We start from the raw sequence: 17,683 nt of genomic DNA, 5'->3' as shown, positions 1-17,683 counted from the left end.
TTATCCTATTATTTTAAAACTAATTAAGCATAATACAACAAGGAAGCGCACTCTGGGAAAAACAGAGAGTAAATTATATTTCAAAGTACCGGTAGATTCACTTTAGCTGCACTGAGATGAGACTGCTGGTATCCTGTCGCAGTAGCAGAGACAGCAGTTGTTCCAGACTCACGATGAACTAAAACAGTTTGCAAACCTGAAAAAAAAAACAAAGCGACACAGATTAACAACAAGAAGAGCCGTTTACTACATTTTAGCTTAAAGCACCTCGACTGAAATCATATTAATCAGGCTTTTGGGCATGGGGGGGGGGGGTTTATGGCCATTAAAATTAATGCTCAACAGCTTTTCCATTTTCATTTTATACATTTTTAAACAGCTGAAGATATTTTTACATGCAAATTTCTCTTAGAAAACCTTCACATCCACTTAGAAAACATGCTTTAAAAAAAATTAAAGCTGATGGAATGTTTTGCAGGTCAGATTAGGGAACTCCATTTTCTTGGCCCTAGAGCACACATCATTAATTGTGATTAACCCAATCTTCCTCCAAACAAAGAGTATGTAAACTTCACTGGTCTGTACCATGCATTTTCTTCTGACCACTTCCATCCTCTTTCAGAGACAGCTCCATCGGCACACTGCGCTCAATATTGGCTAAGGAAATTTTTGTCGATTCCCAGATAATATCAAGGGAACTGAAATTATCAAATTTACGTCCCTGTTGGTCATAAGCAGCCAAGTCCAATACTGGATTGCGATAGTTTGAAACAGGAACCTGAAAAGTTAAAAAACAAAAACAAAAACAAAAACAACAACAAAAAAAGCCACAATTATAATTTAGACTGGAAAGTGAAGAGATGCTAGGATCCTTTGGATCCTTAAAAAACAGTTCTATGGAGCAGAATGGCAACTTTCACAAAGACATCATCTTCTTGAGTTTTATGAGATTAAGGCAAAATTTTGTCATTAGAACATTTCATAAAAACTTAATGTTAAACCAGTCACTAAAGAAAAGCCATATGAGACTGTACTCCAACTTTTTTTGGGGAGGTGGGGAGAAGGGGAAAGAGTGGTGTACACCAAATGAGTCTACTAGGCCTGGAGATGTTCAACGGCTATTTCATAGAGGATGCATGTCAGGGTTATAAATCTTTCTAAGGCCTACTAGTACAGTGGTGCACACCATTCCGACCCATCCTGGCTAGCTGCCATTGGTGGTCCTATCCTCGATAACAGCGTTTCCCAAACTATGGGCCGCAGACTGGGCTGCGGGAATAAAATACCGGGCCTCAGCGTGGCTGCCAGGGTGTTCCGGGCTCCCGGATTGTCCGTGCAGCGCTGGGATCCCCAGGCCCTCAGCCGGGCTGGGCGGATGCAGCCGTATGTTTCAGGCTCCCGGCAGAAGCATAGTGAGGGTTAGCAGGTGAGCTCTTATTGCTGGCTGTGGAGGGAGGGAGGAGGGGTTGGTTATGGGCCACAGGGAAGCAGGGTTGGGGCCGTGGAGGTGCCCGGGGGAGATAGGGAGGGGAACCGGCTGGCAGAAGCAGGGCTGGCCAGGGGAAATCGTGGGGGTGGGAACCGGCTGGTGGGGGCAGTGAAGCTGGCTGGGGGAGATCGCAGGGTGGGGGGGACTGGCTGGCAGAAGCAGGGCTGGCCAGGGGAGATCGCTGGGGTGGGAACCGGCTCACGGGGGCAGTGAGCCTGGCTGGGGGAGACCGCGGGGCTGGCCGGGGGGGTGGGAGCAGTGGGGCTGGGCCAGGGGAGATCACGGGGGGGGGGCCAGCTCACGGGGGCAGCAGGGCTTGCCAGGAGAGATCGGGAGAGAATCGGCTGGCAGGGACAGATGGGCTGGCCGGGGGGGGGGGGGGGGGCGGGGGGAGAATCGGCCAGCAGTGAGCAGGAAAGTTCAGGGCTTTGCTAAAGCTGGCTCTGGGGGCTTTGGGAGGACCAAAACCACCGTATTTGTATATTCGTAATTTGCTTAATGAATATGCAAATGAATGTTACAGGTCGTCCAAAAGCTCGTGAATGGATTTACTGGTCCCCATGTCAAAAAGTTTGGGAACCCCTGCTCCATAAGTTTATCTAGTGCTTTTTGGAACCCTGTTATTGTCTTGTACTTCACATCTTTTGTCAAGGAGTTCCACAGGTTGACTGTGCATTGTGTCAAGAAATACTTCCTTTGTTTGTTTTAAATCTGCTACCTATTAATTTCATTTGGTGCCCTCTAGTTCCTTTGTTATGAGAGCTAATAAATAATTTTTCCTATCTACTTGCTCTACACTAGCCATAATTGTATAGACCTCTGTCATATCCTCCCTTAATCGTCTTTTTTCGAAGCTGAAAAGTACCAGTCTTATTAATTTTGATTATATGGCAGCTGTTCCATACCTCTAATAATTTTTGTTGCTCTTTTTCTGAAGTTTTCAAATGCCAAGATTATCTTTTTTGAGGTGAGACGACCACATGTGTGTGGACATACCATGGATTTGTAAGGAGGCATTAAGATAGTCTCGGTCTTATTCTCTACCCCTTTCTTAATTATTGCTAACATTCTGTTTGCTTTTTTAACCGCTGCTGCACACTTAAATACCCTTAACTAAATCTTAGGTGCTTGGAGGGGAGAGGGAGACTGCTTCCATGAAAGACTCACAGCCTTACTTATGTGATAGAAATGGAGCCGTGTTAGTTTAGGGTAGCTGAAACAAAATACAGAACCATCTTGTTAGTCTTTAAAGTGCTACATAGTCCTGTATTTTGTTTTAGCCTTACTTATGAAGTACTGATACTAGGATGCCATGAATGTCATATGCTAGCAGGGGAGCAAAAAGTGTTCCTCATTTGGATGATGGAGTCATATGTCCTTAATGTTGTCATAACCACCAAGGATTACCTATATATTCTGGCCCAAATTTTCAAGTATGCATGAACTTTTACATATGCCCAAATTCATTGCACAACACTCTCTCCCATGCTAATTCGTGTACATATATAGGTATTTGTACACCAGCAGTCGTGATCATACATGTTAGGCACATATGTATATTCACAACCATTTTAAAATCTGGATCTATGTTTACAATAAAACTTGGACTATCCAGATTTGAATCAGAGGGTATAAGGAACAACTGTGGTGGCCAGAAATAGCTGTTAAAGGCATTTAAAGGCTGAACAGCAGGGCAGCTGACCTGCATTTTGTTTTTAAAGAAAAATACAAAACGAGGATGAAGTACACACCAACAACGAGGTCAAGAGAAGGAAAATAACAGAATGAAATCAAATTTTGCAAGAAACCCATGCACAGCACAGAGGGCGGAGTTCCTTTGTCCTTATCCCAGATGACCCACAAACTCCTGGGAGACATCACTCCAGAGGCCTTCTGACAGAGGCAACTTGGGGGTCAGAAGACATGACCCATGTGGTTTTGCATACAGATCCCACACACCCGTACACATACACACCAACAATCCTTTTAATATTCCTGTGTTCTAGTTATTTTTGTTCCCAGTACGGGTGGAGTTGAAATGAGTGCTGGCCAGAACACAGGTGATCATTATCACTGCTCTTACAGCTTGTGAGCACGCCTGTTTCGGGAGATGGCCACAGGGAGGCACAATTTTCCTTTCAGAGGTGCAAAGAACCTCTAAAACTCCTGTGGTATTTCTTCCAGGGCAAACTTACCACTTGCTTGTTTTGTTGCAGCAAAGGGCAGGAGAGGTCAAGCTGAGGATTTGCATAGACAGGAGTCAAAGTGAGTCGTGAAGGGGCTGCGCAGATAAACTTCACAACCGCAGGTTCGATGGCTGGAAAAGGGTTGGTAACTGTGGGCTTATTTCCAACTGTTAAGTCAATCACCTGTATAACGTTTGGAAAAGTCAACAAGATAGACAAAAGCAAAGAACAACTGGGTGTCAGTATGTTTTACAGGTACAACCATCCTACTAGAGGCATTTGTAATTTCCTGGTGTGGAGATGGAATAAACAAGCAATAATATGAAGGGTTCATGAATTCATGTTTCACTCAGATTCTGTACCACAGACAGGCAAGTGAAGAGGACATCTTTATTTTAAAAGCTGCTCCAGACCAATATCAATGCACGAATCCTCAGGACCTTTTCATGGTTATTACTATCTCACCATCGTAAAGCAAAACAACAAGGAGGCTTTCAGAGCTCGTAAAGACAGTCACCGAGGGGATCTCTCACGGGAAGGAAAGGAAGCCAATACAGGGATCGAGGTCCTGAAACCATTTCAGCAGCTTTAAAAACTGCATTTGTTTTTTTCTTTCATTTTTCCCCTACAGCGTGCTCTCTCTCATACGCACATTATTATTAGACTGAATTAAGTGCAGGCACCTGGGGCTTTCTCCCTGTTGGCTGCCTCCAAATAATCTCTATCAACCACTGGTCTGAATTATTGCAACATCATTCAAATTTGACCATTTCTATATCATCAAGTTCCAAATTATATTTTGTTACAAGAGTTCTCACTGGGGAGATAACAGCAAAAAACTGCTTCTTTTGGATTAACCTTGCTAAATTCAATTGGGTTTGTGCAATATGCATTTTGGAGTGCCAGGTACACTGGGATAGTGAACAGTCCTTGGAAGATGATTAAATAACTGGTTAAAACTTAGACCAAAGCAAGACAATATACAAACTGAACAGTGTCTGTAGGCAGGGGAAGTAACTGCTACTATATACTGGAGAAACAAGTGCTAATGGATCTTGGCTGTGTGTACCCAATCTGAGCATTAGATCTGGGCACCTTCCCGTAAGTGACTGGACAAATGGCATGCCATATTGGTATACCATGGACAGAACTTATCAATATTTATTCAAATTAATGGAGTTACACCAAAGATTTATTTTGTCCATCATCCTATTCACGGTAAATACATTCAACAGCCGTTATAAGGAATTATCTGTTTGAACACCTTCCATGATATAAGGTTACTATGAAGCGGCTTCATACTACAATAAAGTCTTCGTAATCTCATGGATATTAAGACTGAACAAAGTACATAAGCAATTGGCAGTTATGTACTTATTCAAGTTTCATACTGGCTTCTTACAGAAACTATCAATCATCTGGAGGCTATACTTTATCATAAAGCAATCAACCTGGTTTCTATTCTCAATTAGCCTGGCCCAGGATTTGACAGAGAATAATATAAATACCTCTGACACTTACTTGTTCTCCTAGGGTTTTGCAAGATACTCTAACCCAGTGCTGGAAATGATTCCGAGAGGTAGGAGGCCCAAATAAAGATAAACCAATACTTTCTGTATCTTCAGCAGTGATGTTCCTAAAGAATTTTGAAGGTTCTTGTATCCATGGTCTAGGTCCACCTTCGAACAACATGTCTTTAGAAGAACCCAAAGTTACCAAGGCAACTGAAGATGGATCTATAGTCTGGAAATGAACAAAAGTTATACCCATTCATATATGCCATTAGATAGAAAGATAAGACAGCTAGATTAGAGAGACAGACATTACACTGAATGTCTATCAGTGACCAAACTTTGTGGCATTTTACTCATTCTCAGTAGAAGAGTCACTTCATTAACATTTATGTTTTGGCAATGAACCTGTTCTCCCAAAACTTTTATAATTATGGTTAGTTCAGAACACAGCAGTACTAAAATAAATAGCAACAGTTAAAAGTAAACTTTGTTCATTAGGGCTATGGCCACAGTGCCTCAGAGTTTTTCCTCTATTGATCATAATTCTCTGATCTCCCTCCGTTACACTAACTAAACTACTCTAGAGGGAAAAGATTCTGGGTGAAATACTGGTACCACTGAAGTAAATGGTAGTCTTCTTATTGACTTAAATAGGGCCAAGATTGTGTCCTCTTTGAAGCCATTCAGCTTGATAAATCTCCCAAGTACAGCTGTTCTTTAGTACCTGTATTTTACACCCTGGCTTTATTTACCCTACTAAATGAAGCTGAAGTCTCACTTCAAAACCCTACAAGAATACGAAGGACAAATTCTGCACTGATTTAAATCCTACCCCATTTCACTAACATTGCCTGCAATGGAAATCAACACAGAAATTGGTACTATTTTTTAATACACAAACATTTGTTTCAAGTGTTCCACCACCTGATGTTAGTAACACAGACCAAGACTTATGGATAGTCTATCTGCACATAAAGATGGTTCAATTCTTTCTGTAAGAACTTGTGCATGTTGGTTGGAGGAATATGTTTATAAATTCTAGGCACAGGCTAATTTTCACTGTATGCCCATAGGTTATTCTCATTTCACAGACATTCACATGTTGCCAAAACTGTAAAGTTTATTCATTCATGTGCTTTTGTCCTGCCCCTAATTGACTCCAAACTGTCTTCCACTTTAATAAGAGATGTTTTGATGGAAAACAATTCCTCCCAATGCCTGACTCTTCACCCCATTTTAACACATCCAAATATTTCTTTCTTCCGATGACAACAATAAGGAAGGGTACTATGGATCACAGTTTGAAAACCACAATTCTAAAATATTTTTAAAGGAGCTCTCACTGTGCTATCTAGGGGTAGGAGAACACAGGAACATTATTTCGAAATAGCTTAGTCCGCATTTACACAGCAGGCTGTTATTTCACAACAACGTTGAAATATCGTCAAGCTGGAGGACTTCTTACTCCAACTCCTGTAATCCTCATCGCATGAGGAGATGTTGGAGGAAGAGTGCTCTATTTCGAAATAAGTGCAGTGTAGATGCTCCCAATTTCGAAATAAGCTATGCAAATTGAACTAAGTTAAGCCCTGCTGTGTAGATGCACCCTAAGCATCAGCCAACAATGAAAAGTTAACTCTGAGTAATCCCTAAATTACATTATCCTTCCCCTTTCCATAAATTCATGTTCCTTTTATTCATTGCCTCTAGAAGGGAAGCACGGAAGTCATATCTGTAATGCTTCTAATGAATGACCCAAAGGCTTCTATTTTATGCATATTTATAGATAATATCTTAAACCAATGGGATTTTTTATTCTGTTCTGTAAATCTCAATATTTTCCTGTCTGACAAGACATACAAGGATCTAGACTTTTTAAAAAAAGATTTATTTGATCCGACATGGAATCCATGTATTGCTTCCCAAAAATGGGTATATTCCAGTTTGTAATCATTCTGTGTGCATTTTAACACTGAGAAATGAAACTCATTTTTCAATTGATGTAATTTGTGTAACTTTTTTCCCATACAATCAATCCCCACTCCTTTTTAATACATTATAGATATCCAATCGTATAAACTCTTCCATGTCAATTTAATCCTTTGACTGTACTGTGTATGCTGTGTTCAATCTTCAGACATCCAACAGCTTGCCTAATTCTTTAACCTACAAAACTGTATTGTGCATTCGGTTTTTTATGTTGTACTCAAGAGCAGAATTTAGAATACATTGTAAAAGTAAAATTGCAATAAATATAGCCATCAATTTTAAAAAGATGGAATGATCATTGGCAGAGGAGAAGCAGAAATCAAGGGAAGGAAGTGGGAGACAACAGCAAATGGGCCCTTATTTATTTTATTGTAACGAGGTTAGTCAAGTACACTGGGTTAAGACTGACTACTGTGTATTTCCAAATTGATATCCACTTTCAGATTGTTGGACAGAACTTATTCTGGTCCATTAATCTCTACAATGAGCTCTGGGGATAACACAAATGTTATGTTTTTCAACTCCAAACTGGTATAACAGGATTTATTTTACTCTAATCAATGCTGCTGAAACTAGTCTTGGACAGAATAGCATCTTTTTCAAGTGAAGTCATCACTAGCTGTATGCAAATTAATTTCAGATTCTGAACCACTATTATCCCCACATGTATCAGCAATAGCCTTTGTGGATTCAGTCGTTAGTGTCTAGTTAAGAAGTTGACATGCTGTTCTATGCTTCTTAATCATTCCGGTGACTTGCAAATACTGTCCTTTAAAATCAGGTTCTTATTTTACTTTGTAATCTGTCCAGTGGTGAAATATATGGGAAAAAATGCTCCATTTCACAGATTACACAGACTATAAGACTTTGCCTTTTTTTGCCAAATAATATTGTGTGCGCTCTGACTGCAGTTTACATAGGCTATGCTTCTTTCTACTTGCTGCTGTGGCCATGCAATTGTGACTGCTCTTGTTACTATCTTATTAGGCCGATTGTCAATCATTTTAAACAAGCAAAGATAGACTGAATGCTTTGAACCTCTCACCACTTCAAAGTTTACTGATGAGTAATTAATTCAAGAGGTTTTTTTGTTTTTTGGGGGTTTTTTTGCAAAATATATCTTGAGTTCAGAAAGATTCAATTTTGTGAACTGACTGACAAGTCCAGACCTCTTTATAAGCCTTGTACTGTATGTTATCATTTAGCAGCATACTTTTTCCATTAAATTTACCAAATTGCATCTTCATCTCCCAGGATTTTATATTATTCTTACTGAGATATGTAATACACCGCTTTTGCTTCATTACTGTGCTTTTTATACTTTCTGTTTGAAGTAAGATGTCTGTGGGCAAATTTAGCATTCATGTAAGTAAGGGTATGTCTACACAGCAAAGTTATTTCAAAATAACTTTCCTAGTGTCTATGCAAGCCAACTGCTATTTCAAAATTAATTCGAAATAGCGGAGGGCTTATTTCAAAATTGGCAAACCTCATTCACCGAGAAATAGCGCCAATTTTGAAACTGCTATTTAGAAATAAGCGCTGTGTAGATGCTTATTTTGAAATTGGAGGACTCCAGCCCTTCCCAGGGTGCCCTGCTGGTATTTCGAAATAATGCTGTAGTGCAGACACAACCTTAGGGAACAGCTAAACTAGCTAGAAACAGGAGTAGTCTGAACAGCATGTGCACCCAGGTCTTCTATTCTCACATAAAATATGCACCACTCTGCCACCAAATCCACACTCAAACTGGCAGTATTCCGTGCTATTGTAATCATAGTCTTTTCTTTTCTGCTACCTGTGATTGTTTTGAGATAGCACCAAACTCATTTTTATTTGTGAACTCAGGAAGAAACAGAAATATAGCGCACTATCCCACGACAGAATTCTAGCAAGCCCTTCGTATTCCTTGGGGGTACTGATTTGGACAAAAATCATTTCAAAGATATAAGCTGTGGTACAGAAAACAAACTTCTTGCAGTTAAGTATTGACCCTAATTCCAAAAAGCACTTAAGTCACTGGGACTTACACAAATACTTAAGGAACATAATTACCTAAACTGGGACATCAAGTCAAAGGACTGTCTCAGTCTCATTACTAGCTATAGAATATCAAGTCTCAGTTAGAATTAAATGAATTTTCAAGAGTGGACTGTTTTAAAAGCAGCAATCAAAGAAAATATCTTACTACAGGCTTACTTTTAGCGGTAGATAGGCAGCAATGGTGATGCTAGCACTTAGGTGGACATGCCCATGAGTGTAACTAACAACAAGTGTTGTGTATCCTTGAGCCTCAGCTTTCACCCTGACGCCACTGCAAAAATCAGAACCTGGCTTAAGTCTCCCTGTCAAAGAAACCCGGACAAATACAGAGTAAACATTGGGGAGAATGAGACATTTTAACACAGATTTTAACATTGGCAATACTATATTTATGCTAGAAATATGCAGGGAATACATAAAGATAATTTCTGTGACTCCATGGAGGAAAGGCAATACCGATAGCCATGGCCCTACCAAATCCATGCCCCGTTTTGATCATTTTAACAGTCATAGGATTTTAAAAATCATACATTTCATAATTTCAGCTATTTAAATCCGTATTGTAGGGACTCTCACCTGAAAACAAGTTGTGGGGTGGTTGCAAGATTATTGTGAGGGAGGTTGTGGTACTGCTACCCTTACTTCTGTGCTGCTGCTGATTGTAGCACTGTAGGGCTCCTGACTTACAGCTGTGGCTCTCCAGCTCTCCAGTTCTGAAGGCAAAGCTGTTGCCAGCAGCAATGCAGAAGTATGGATGGCATAGTATGGTATTACTCCCCCTTCTACGCTGCTGCCTGAAGAGCTGGGTCCTCAGTTAGCAGCTGCCATTCGCTAGTCCCCCAGCTCTGAAGGCAGCTGCATAGAAGTAAGGATCAAATGGTATGGAATTGTCACCCTGACCACTGTGCTGCTGCTGGTAGGGCACTGCCTCCAGAGCTAGGATCCCAGCCAACAGCCACTGCTCTCAAGTCATCCAGAGCTAATGGCAGCATGGATGTAAGGGTGGCAGTACTATGACAACTCTAAAACAAACTTCATGACACCTCCCCCTCTCCCCCGTCCCAACTCCCTTTTGGGTCAGACCCCCAATTTAAGAAACGCTGGTCTCCCCTGTGAAATCTATATAGTATAGAGTAAAAAGCACATCATACACCAGATTTCACAGTCTGGGATGCATTTTTCATGGCTATGAACCTGGTATGGGCTTACCCATAACTCTATTGAATAATGTATTGTCCTTACCCTCAAAACAGCCACCTTATGAAACACAAATTTTATTATTCTTTTCCTTCCAAACTGCTCTAAAAGGACACCAGTCATCTCTTTAGGATACAGAGCAATATAATTTGATTCTTTTAGCAGAGTATTTTTTCCTTGCTGTTCTAAATTGAAACTGGCGTGTAATTAAGCCCAAATAAAATGCATGGCTAAAACAATCTTTATAGCATGATACATTACCTAAATTCAAGTTAATGATTAAGAGAAATGAAATTTTATTGCATGAGCCCATTTACTGACCCAAGCATTTTGTGCAGTTCCTTTTTCCTCCTTTTTTTCCTCCTTGCTTTGACTAGATTTTTTAACAGAACAATGGCAAATAACGTACATAAACAATCTAGGAAAATATGACATTTAAAAGAGCTGCCTCTTCAGCAAGCAGATGCTGTAAATCTAACAAATAACTACTTTGGCTGGATCAACAGTACAACACAAGGAAGAACTAACTAAGATTGTGGGTGCAACATAATCTGGTCCAGCAGATACCAGATGACAAAGTTGCTCAGCCTGATAGTACAAGAGGATTCAGTAATGGCAAACTTAGAAGAGACTGCACATTCCTTACTATGGTCAGACAAGTGCTGTAATGGAGGAAACAGCTGGAGAAGCTGAACATTCCTCAGTGTACTAATCTTATTTGTTGCCAGAGATTCTGGCATCCTTAAATACTAAAAGAAAAAGAAATAAAATGCTATTCCATAAAAAACAGACATCTTCAATTTTATAGCCTCTATTTGCAGCTGGGCATCTGTCTAGTAATCTGCCATTAATACATTAAACAGGTCATTACAAGTAGATACATCATTTACATTTGCAACACCTCTATTTGTAATCTGAACAGAATAAATAGTTTAAAAAAAATCACCTGGGAGTGGTTTGAACACACCACGGTTTTCTACCTCCACAACTAAGTCGAAATGTGAACAGTCACTTAGTGTGACCATCTCACTGGTTTCAATATTCATTAGGCCATTTATTCTCAAGGGCAACTCCAGTATCTGACCCACACGTGCTTCGACTTGACACGGTGTGAACTCCATGCCACTAGGTTCAGTTACATACACCTGAGACACAGAAAACAATGAGGTAAGACATAACTATATAAGGAACCAGAGAGAAAATTTAAGACTCCGTAATTATGTTTTCTCCAAAAACATCCTCTCGCAAGGATACCTCACCACAGCCAGCTTCCCTCTGAGAGAAGAGAGCTAGAAACAACCCTCCAGAGACCCACCAGAGATGCTCCTCATAACCCCACCAGTGACGATGCTTATAACTGCCAGGAAGGGATGCCAAAAAGTGACTAGAAGAGTTACCTAAAATATTAATACTCTGCCAGACTATAGCTCTTTCCATGAGTGCACTGAAACCCACACCTACTTTTATGCACCTTATAATCTGCTGCCTCTTATTTTCAGCTCACTTTAAAGATGTGGTGCCTTTTCTCTCCGTTAATCATGGAGACAGATTCTGACAAAAGGACATTTCTGAGCTAAAGTTCCACTGGTTTAAGGGCTTGAGCCCTTACACTGAACTCAATATAAATCTTTCCACTGGTTTCAATGGGCTTTGGGCCAAGAAAGGAGATAGCAGCAGCATATGAGGGAAATTCTGGTGGGAGGTTCTATTAATTTTTTTCCTACACCTATGTTTATAGAATCTATCCAAGGGAGTATTTTTTAATGGTATCTAAGAGATTGTCGAGGGTACTCAATGATTGGTATAGTTTGGGGTTATTTTGGTATGACAGCAGGAATCTCACAAAATAAAAGAATCTGCAGCTTGATCCTGCAACCTTTAGATATGCAGGTAACCCTTATTTGACATCAAAGGGGTTATACACGTAAGAGGCAGCACCTGACCCTAGAAGCCTAGTGAATAATACAGTATTTAAAGATGTTATGCAAAGTGTTGATGAACAGGCCCTCAGCTAGGATTTGTTACTCCGATTTGTTACGTTCTCACTAATGTTAAAGAATCCATCACAGACGGTTTGTAGCGTTTCGTAACATTGCTGTGATCAAAGCTTTCCATTTGCAGTATCTTTAACTTTTCAAACCATCTGCCAAAAGCTTCAGGGTAATTTGTTGGACCATATGGCATGGTGTTAAAACTGCAACCCTTATGGAACATAAATGACTATTCTTATGACTTGCTCCTCAAGGTCAGCAGATAAGCTCCCACCTCAAACACTTCAACTTACTCCAAACTGCACACATAACATGGAATGCGTTAACACAGATATTTGGTACCTCCAGATGATGCTCTGTTTGCTTAAATGTACTGTTCTAAAAGCTTGCATGGTAAAAGCATTGTTTCAAGTTATTACTGTCTATAAACTTCTGTATTTGGAAATAGAAGTTTTAATTAAAAACATAATTTCTGAACCTCCTGCAGGCAACTGTCACAGAGCTAAAAAAAGTGACGTTTTTGGGGCACAGATAATGTGGATACAGAGTCACAGAAAGATTGTAAAGTCAGTTCCATCTTGCTTTAGTACTGGTTTAATGGCCAGAAGAACATCACTGTTTACACATTTAAACACTGTGTTTAATGTCCATTTAAACTACATTTTGGAAAATTGATGTACTTAACATAAAATACATTAAAAGCAAGCTGGTGCAGCCTGTAAAGACAGATGCAGTTTTACCCAGCAAGATTTGTTTCTAAAGATTTTTCCCAATTACACTCATATTAACTAACAGAGGTCTGGCTGCTTAAATAGCTCTCTTTTCAGTAAGAGACAGTGGTGGAGAATTTGACAAGCACATACACTCTTGCCAAAAGGAGCTCACACAAACCAGGGCATGATGTGGAACCTGCAGGATTTTAGCTATGCTGGATAAGAGAAGTCCTAAATGTGATTAGGCATTTTGGGTCACCAATGTCTTCAATTTTAATCCAATCAGTTTGCTCCATGCCAGCTGCTAAATTATATCCATGCATCTGTTCAATGGGCACATTCTTCCAAGTCTGCAAATGCTCTTCATAAATCAATTGCCACCTTCTCTAGGAACTAAACAGCATTTTCTTTATGATCATTTCAGTTGGATGTAAAGGTGAGAGGTTGCTTGCCAGATTATGTCTTTCATTAGGCATTGTTTGCTTGGCATATATAAGCATATCCCAGGTGAGGTGTTTTCTATTTATGACTGTATTGTACACCAATGGGTCCCAACCTGCGGTCCGAGGTCTGCAGAAAGTTTTTAAAAGTAAGGATCGGGCCCACCGCGGCCCGTAAGGGGCAAAAGCTGTGTGCACCAGGACGTGGCTTCCTTTTGATCCTGTTCCCCAGACACTAAGGGAGCGGGGGGGGAAGTGCTTCCATGCCATGCATTCCTCTCACAACTGGCTGGCAGGTGAGATGCATTCACAGGATATAAACACTTTCCCCTCGCTCCCTTAGCATCTAGGGAACGGAATCAAAAGCAAGCCGCATCCCTGAGTGCATGGCTGCTGCCCCCACCCGGTGCTCTGGGTCATGGCTTGCCAGCCTGAATACTGAACTCCTCATCTCCAGCCCCACCCCAGAGCAGTGATTTAAATGAAGAAAACATTAATTGAGTTAAGGATCCGAGCAACTCATATTCCAGTTTAACATAAGGGGGAAAACTGTTTCTGGGAGAGGGAGAAGGGCAAAAGTATTTTTACTCAGAGTTATCAGGTGGACTTTTTGGTTTGTAGCTCAAGAGTAATTGTTACTTTATAAAGAATTCAACTGGGAAAATCCATTCCATGGAGAGGAGGTAAAAGAGAAGGGCTAAGTTTCATCCCTGGGACTGACATTAAAATAATAATTGAAGAGATAGTCTGAGAGGAGCCCCGAATAGTGTGAGCTCCGACTACTTGCCTGTTGCAGGGCATGGACGCAGAAACCTGTGGGAGGTGTGACCAGGGAATGTGATTTAAGAGATTCTCTGCTCCTTGACTGACCGTTCTCCCTGCCTTCTCCACAGCTGCTAAAGCCAACTCTCAGAAGCAACCAGAGGAAAGGCTATTTACCTTCATTTCTCCATAGTGCAGTGGGTTCTGAACATCATTTGCCTGTATAACACTGACACCGATATCACTCCCAGTTGTCATGACTCCTTTGACAGTTACTGTAGCAACAGCTTGGTTAGAATAGGACCAGCTGAAATTTCCACTTCCACCGTGAGCCTAAAACATGAAGGAAAAAATACAGACACCCTGAGCAGAGTTAAGAGTGCCCGCAGGGAAATATAATTAAACTGAGACTCCAAAATTGAAATTAGCAAAGCCCCATTCATTTTAATTTCAGATTCCTTCACACATGGACATTTTGTTCATCAGTGCTGCTAAACTAAACGTCTCTCTCTAACACTGCTGCAAAATTCTAATGTTCGAAGACCCCAGTGATTAATAGCACTTGCAGTCAGCATATCATTTCACAAGTCAGCACAAACACAGTCCCGGCGTGTGTGATTGCTGTATTTTTCAGAACTCTGATTAATTTTCTGTTGTTGAAAGCCAAAGACAGTCAAGTGGACAATTTTAGGTCTCAGTGCAGCTAACCTGCTGTACCTATGGCAACTGGCTTCTACCAATGGGAATTGTTGAGAAGTCTAAAAAGCAAAAGAAGAGAGAAGAGAAAAGGGAAAAATTGATTTTTTTTGCTGTCATCACATCTTTATTTTTAGCCTGAAGGGTATGTTAGCAGGTCTTTCTATATACATCCTGCATACATATTGCTCCAGGAATGTATCGGGCAGCAGTGAGCGATAGTGATACAGACTGCCCACGTTTGAGCAATACACTGGTGAGGTGACATCTTCAGCCAGGCACTCAAAGGATTCAGTCACTGCCACACCGTGATGTTCAGGTCCAATGGGGCCATACCCAAGAATCAGAACTTTCCAGTTCATTAAATATTTTAAGTTAAATTGTCAAGATTTTAACTATTTTATTTTTGTGAAGCAAGGTGGGGACAGCTAATTATTCAGTCTCATGGTCTATGTCTAAAGAGAGATGAATTACTTTGCCCAATGAGTAGTATGGTGACTCGATGGCTTACTGATATCAAAGCAATCCGCTCCTAATTGCTGCAGTTTCACAGTCATACTGAGTCAAGAACCACTGAGTTTGACAATATTACTTCTAAAAGGTCATTCTCAACCTGTAACATTCCTATATCATTACTACAGAATTCATAGTATTTAAATGGTATTAGGATATGTTAAAACAATGATTCTGGGGCAATATCAGCCTGCACTGCATAAGGTCCTCAGAATAATCTGTACAGGCAGTCCCCGGGTTACGTACAAGATAGGGACTGTAGGTTTGTTCTTAAGTTGAATCTGTATGTAAGTCGGAACTGGCGTCAGCCGCTGCTGAAACTGATCAGTTTCAACCGCGGCTGAATCTGGACGCCAGTTCTGACTTACATACAGATTCATCTTAAGAACCCCAGGCGTCCCCAAGTCAGCTGCTGCTGAAACTGATCAGCGGCTGATTCCAGGAAGCCTGGGGCAGAGCAACTCTGCCTCGGGCTTCCTGTAGTCAGCGCTGGTCAGTTTCAGCAGTGGCAGACTTGGGGACGCCTGGGGCAGAGCAGCTGGGGTGCTGCTGGGTTGCTCCAGTAGCGCCGCTCCTCGGCTCTACTGGAGAAACCCAGCAGCACCCCAGCTGCTCTGCCCCAGGCATCCTGATTCAGCCGCTGCTGAAACTGACCAGCAGCGGCTGAATCAGGACGCCTGGGGCAGAGCAGCTGGGGTGCTGCTGGGTTGGTCCGGAGCGGCGCTGCGGGACCACCCCAGCAGCCCCCAGCTGCTCTACCCCGGGGTAGGCAAGAAAAGCCTGGTCTGCTGGGGGGGGGGCACTAGCTGCACCCCACCCCCAGCAGACCAGGGGGACAGGAGCAAAGCCGCGGATCACGCCCGCAGCGGGACAGACCAAGCGCGCTCCACGGCTTTGCTCCTGTCCCCCTGGCGGCGGCTTTGCTCGGGTGTCCCTGGTCTGCTGGGGGGAGGGGGTCCAACGGCTTTGCTGGACCCCCCCTCCCCCAGCAGACCAGGGGGACAGGAGCAAAGCCGCCCAAGCGGGGGGAGTCCCGCTGCCTGGGCGGCTTTGCTCCAGGGCAAACGAGCAAAGCCGCCCAGGCAGCGGGACTCCCGCCGCCTGGGTGGCTTTGCTCAGGTGTCCCTGGTCTGCTGAGGGGGGGGGGTCCAGCGGCTTTGCTGGACCCCCTCAGCAGACCAGGGAGACCAGGAGAAGCTTTTCTCGCCGCAGAGGACACGTGTGGTGATCCGCCGCCCGTGAGCTCCGGGGCGAGAAAAGCCCCGTTCGTAAGTGCGGATCCGATATAAGTTGGATCCGCGTAAGTCGGGGACTGCCTGTATCTTTAAAACAAAAACAAAACAAAAAAACCCCACTTTTTTCCTTATCCTCCAGGTGCCATTCTCCACATACTATGGTCAGCCTATGAGACAATGTTCCAAAACAATAATGCTCTACTACAAGGAGCTTCAAATTATGTAGGGATTAATTTCTGTAGCATAAAAAACATTTCCTATAACCAGTTTCATGATTTACCTGATGTAAACAAAGCACAAAGAAAAATAAGACTTGTGTCAGCAGTGATTGTAGGTCTGAAAGGAGGAACAGTTGAGACACAATCAAGTAGGCTCTTCCAAAAGAAATCAAAGGGGAGGTGACTTAATATGGTAATTCCTTTTCTTTCATGTGTTTCTGCATGACCCATTTATAGAAAATGATCAGAAGAAAAAACTGAGACGGTGAAACAGGGAACAGTTTGTGAAAGAGAGCCTGGGGTGGGATTTGGAAAGATAAGCCCAAAGGAAAAGGGTGAAAAGCTCAGATTCCTTATGATAATGCAAAACTATTTGCTCAAAATGCTTTAAAGATATCAGCTATCTCTGGATAAACAGTCAAAACCAGAAGACTGACTGCAAAAATAGCATCGTCTTAATGTGTATGGGGAGTCAACATCGTCTTACTAGACAGCCAAAAACAAAAAAGTGTTGCTACTTTTTATTCTACCTAGTACTGCACACAGCAAAACTGGATTCTCTTCTGACCTGCAAATCATCCATGGACTTGTTAACTGAGTGATACCGGCAGGATTTGTGTTTCTGATTACTTAATTTTCAGACTCCTAGCTTTGCAAGGCTGACACCTGACTTTTCTAAAGTAAGTAAAAAAGAAGC

At 41.8% G+C, this 17,683-nt stretch overlaps 1 protein-coding gene across 1 annotated transcript in view; it reads right to left on the bottom strand.

Moving 5' to 3' along the window:
- NUP210 (nucleoporin 210) overlaps positions 1-17,683 on the bottom strand; it is a 104,447-nt gene that overhangs the window by 52,146 nt on the left and 34,618 nt on the right. The window contains exons 12-18 of the mRNA XM_075939667.2: positions 14,502-14,657; positions 11,365-11,563; positions 9,378-9,523; positions 5,197-5,418; positions 3,685-3,858; positions 586-778; positions 90-196 (exon numbers count right to left, since the gene is read on the bottom strand). Of these exons, the coding sequence (XP_075795782.2) occupies positions 90-196; positions 586-778; positions 3,685-3,858; positions 5,197-5,418; positions 9,378-9,523; positions 11,365-11,563; positions 14,502-14,657 (1,197 nt within the window). The remainder of the gene's footprint in view (positions 1-89; positions 197-585; positions 779-3,684; positions 3,859-5,196; positions 5,419-9,377; positions 9,524-11,364; positions 11,564-14,501; positions 14,658-17,683) is intronic.

This window comes from Pelodiscus sinensis, chromosome 11 (genome assembly GCF_052426305.1).
Source record: "Pelodiscus sinensis isolate ZL-2025 chromosome 11, ASM5242630v1, whole genome shotgun sequence".
NCBI lineage: Eukaryota > Metazoa > Chordata > Testudines > Trionychidae > Pelodiscus > Pelodiscus sinensis.
The sequence above is the reverse complement of the archived record's forward strand: the minus strand, read 5'-3'. Positions and strand labels throughout refer to the sequence as shown.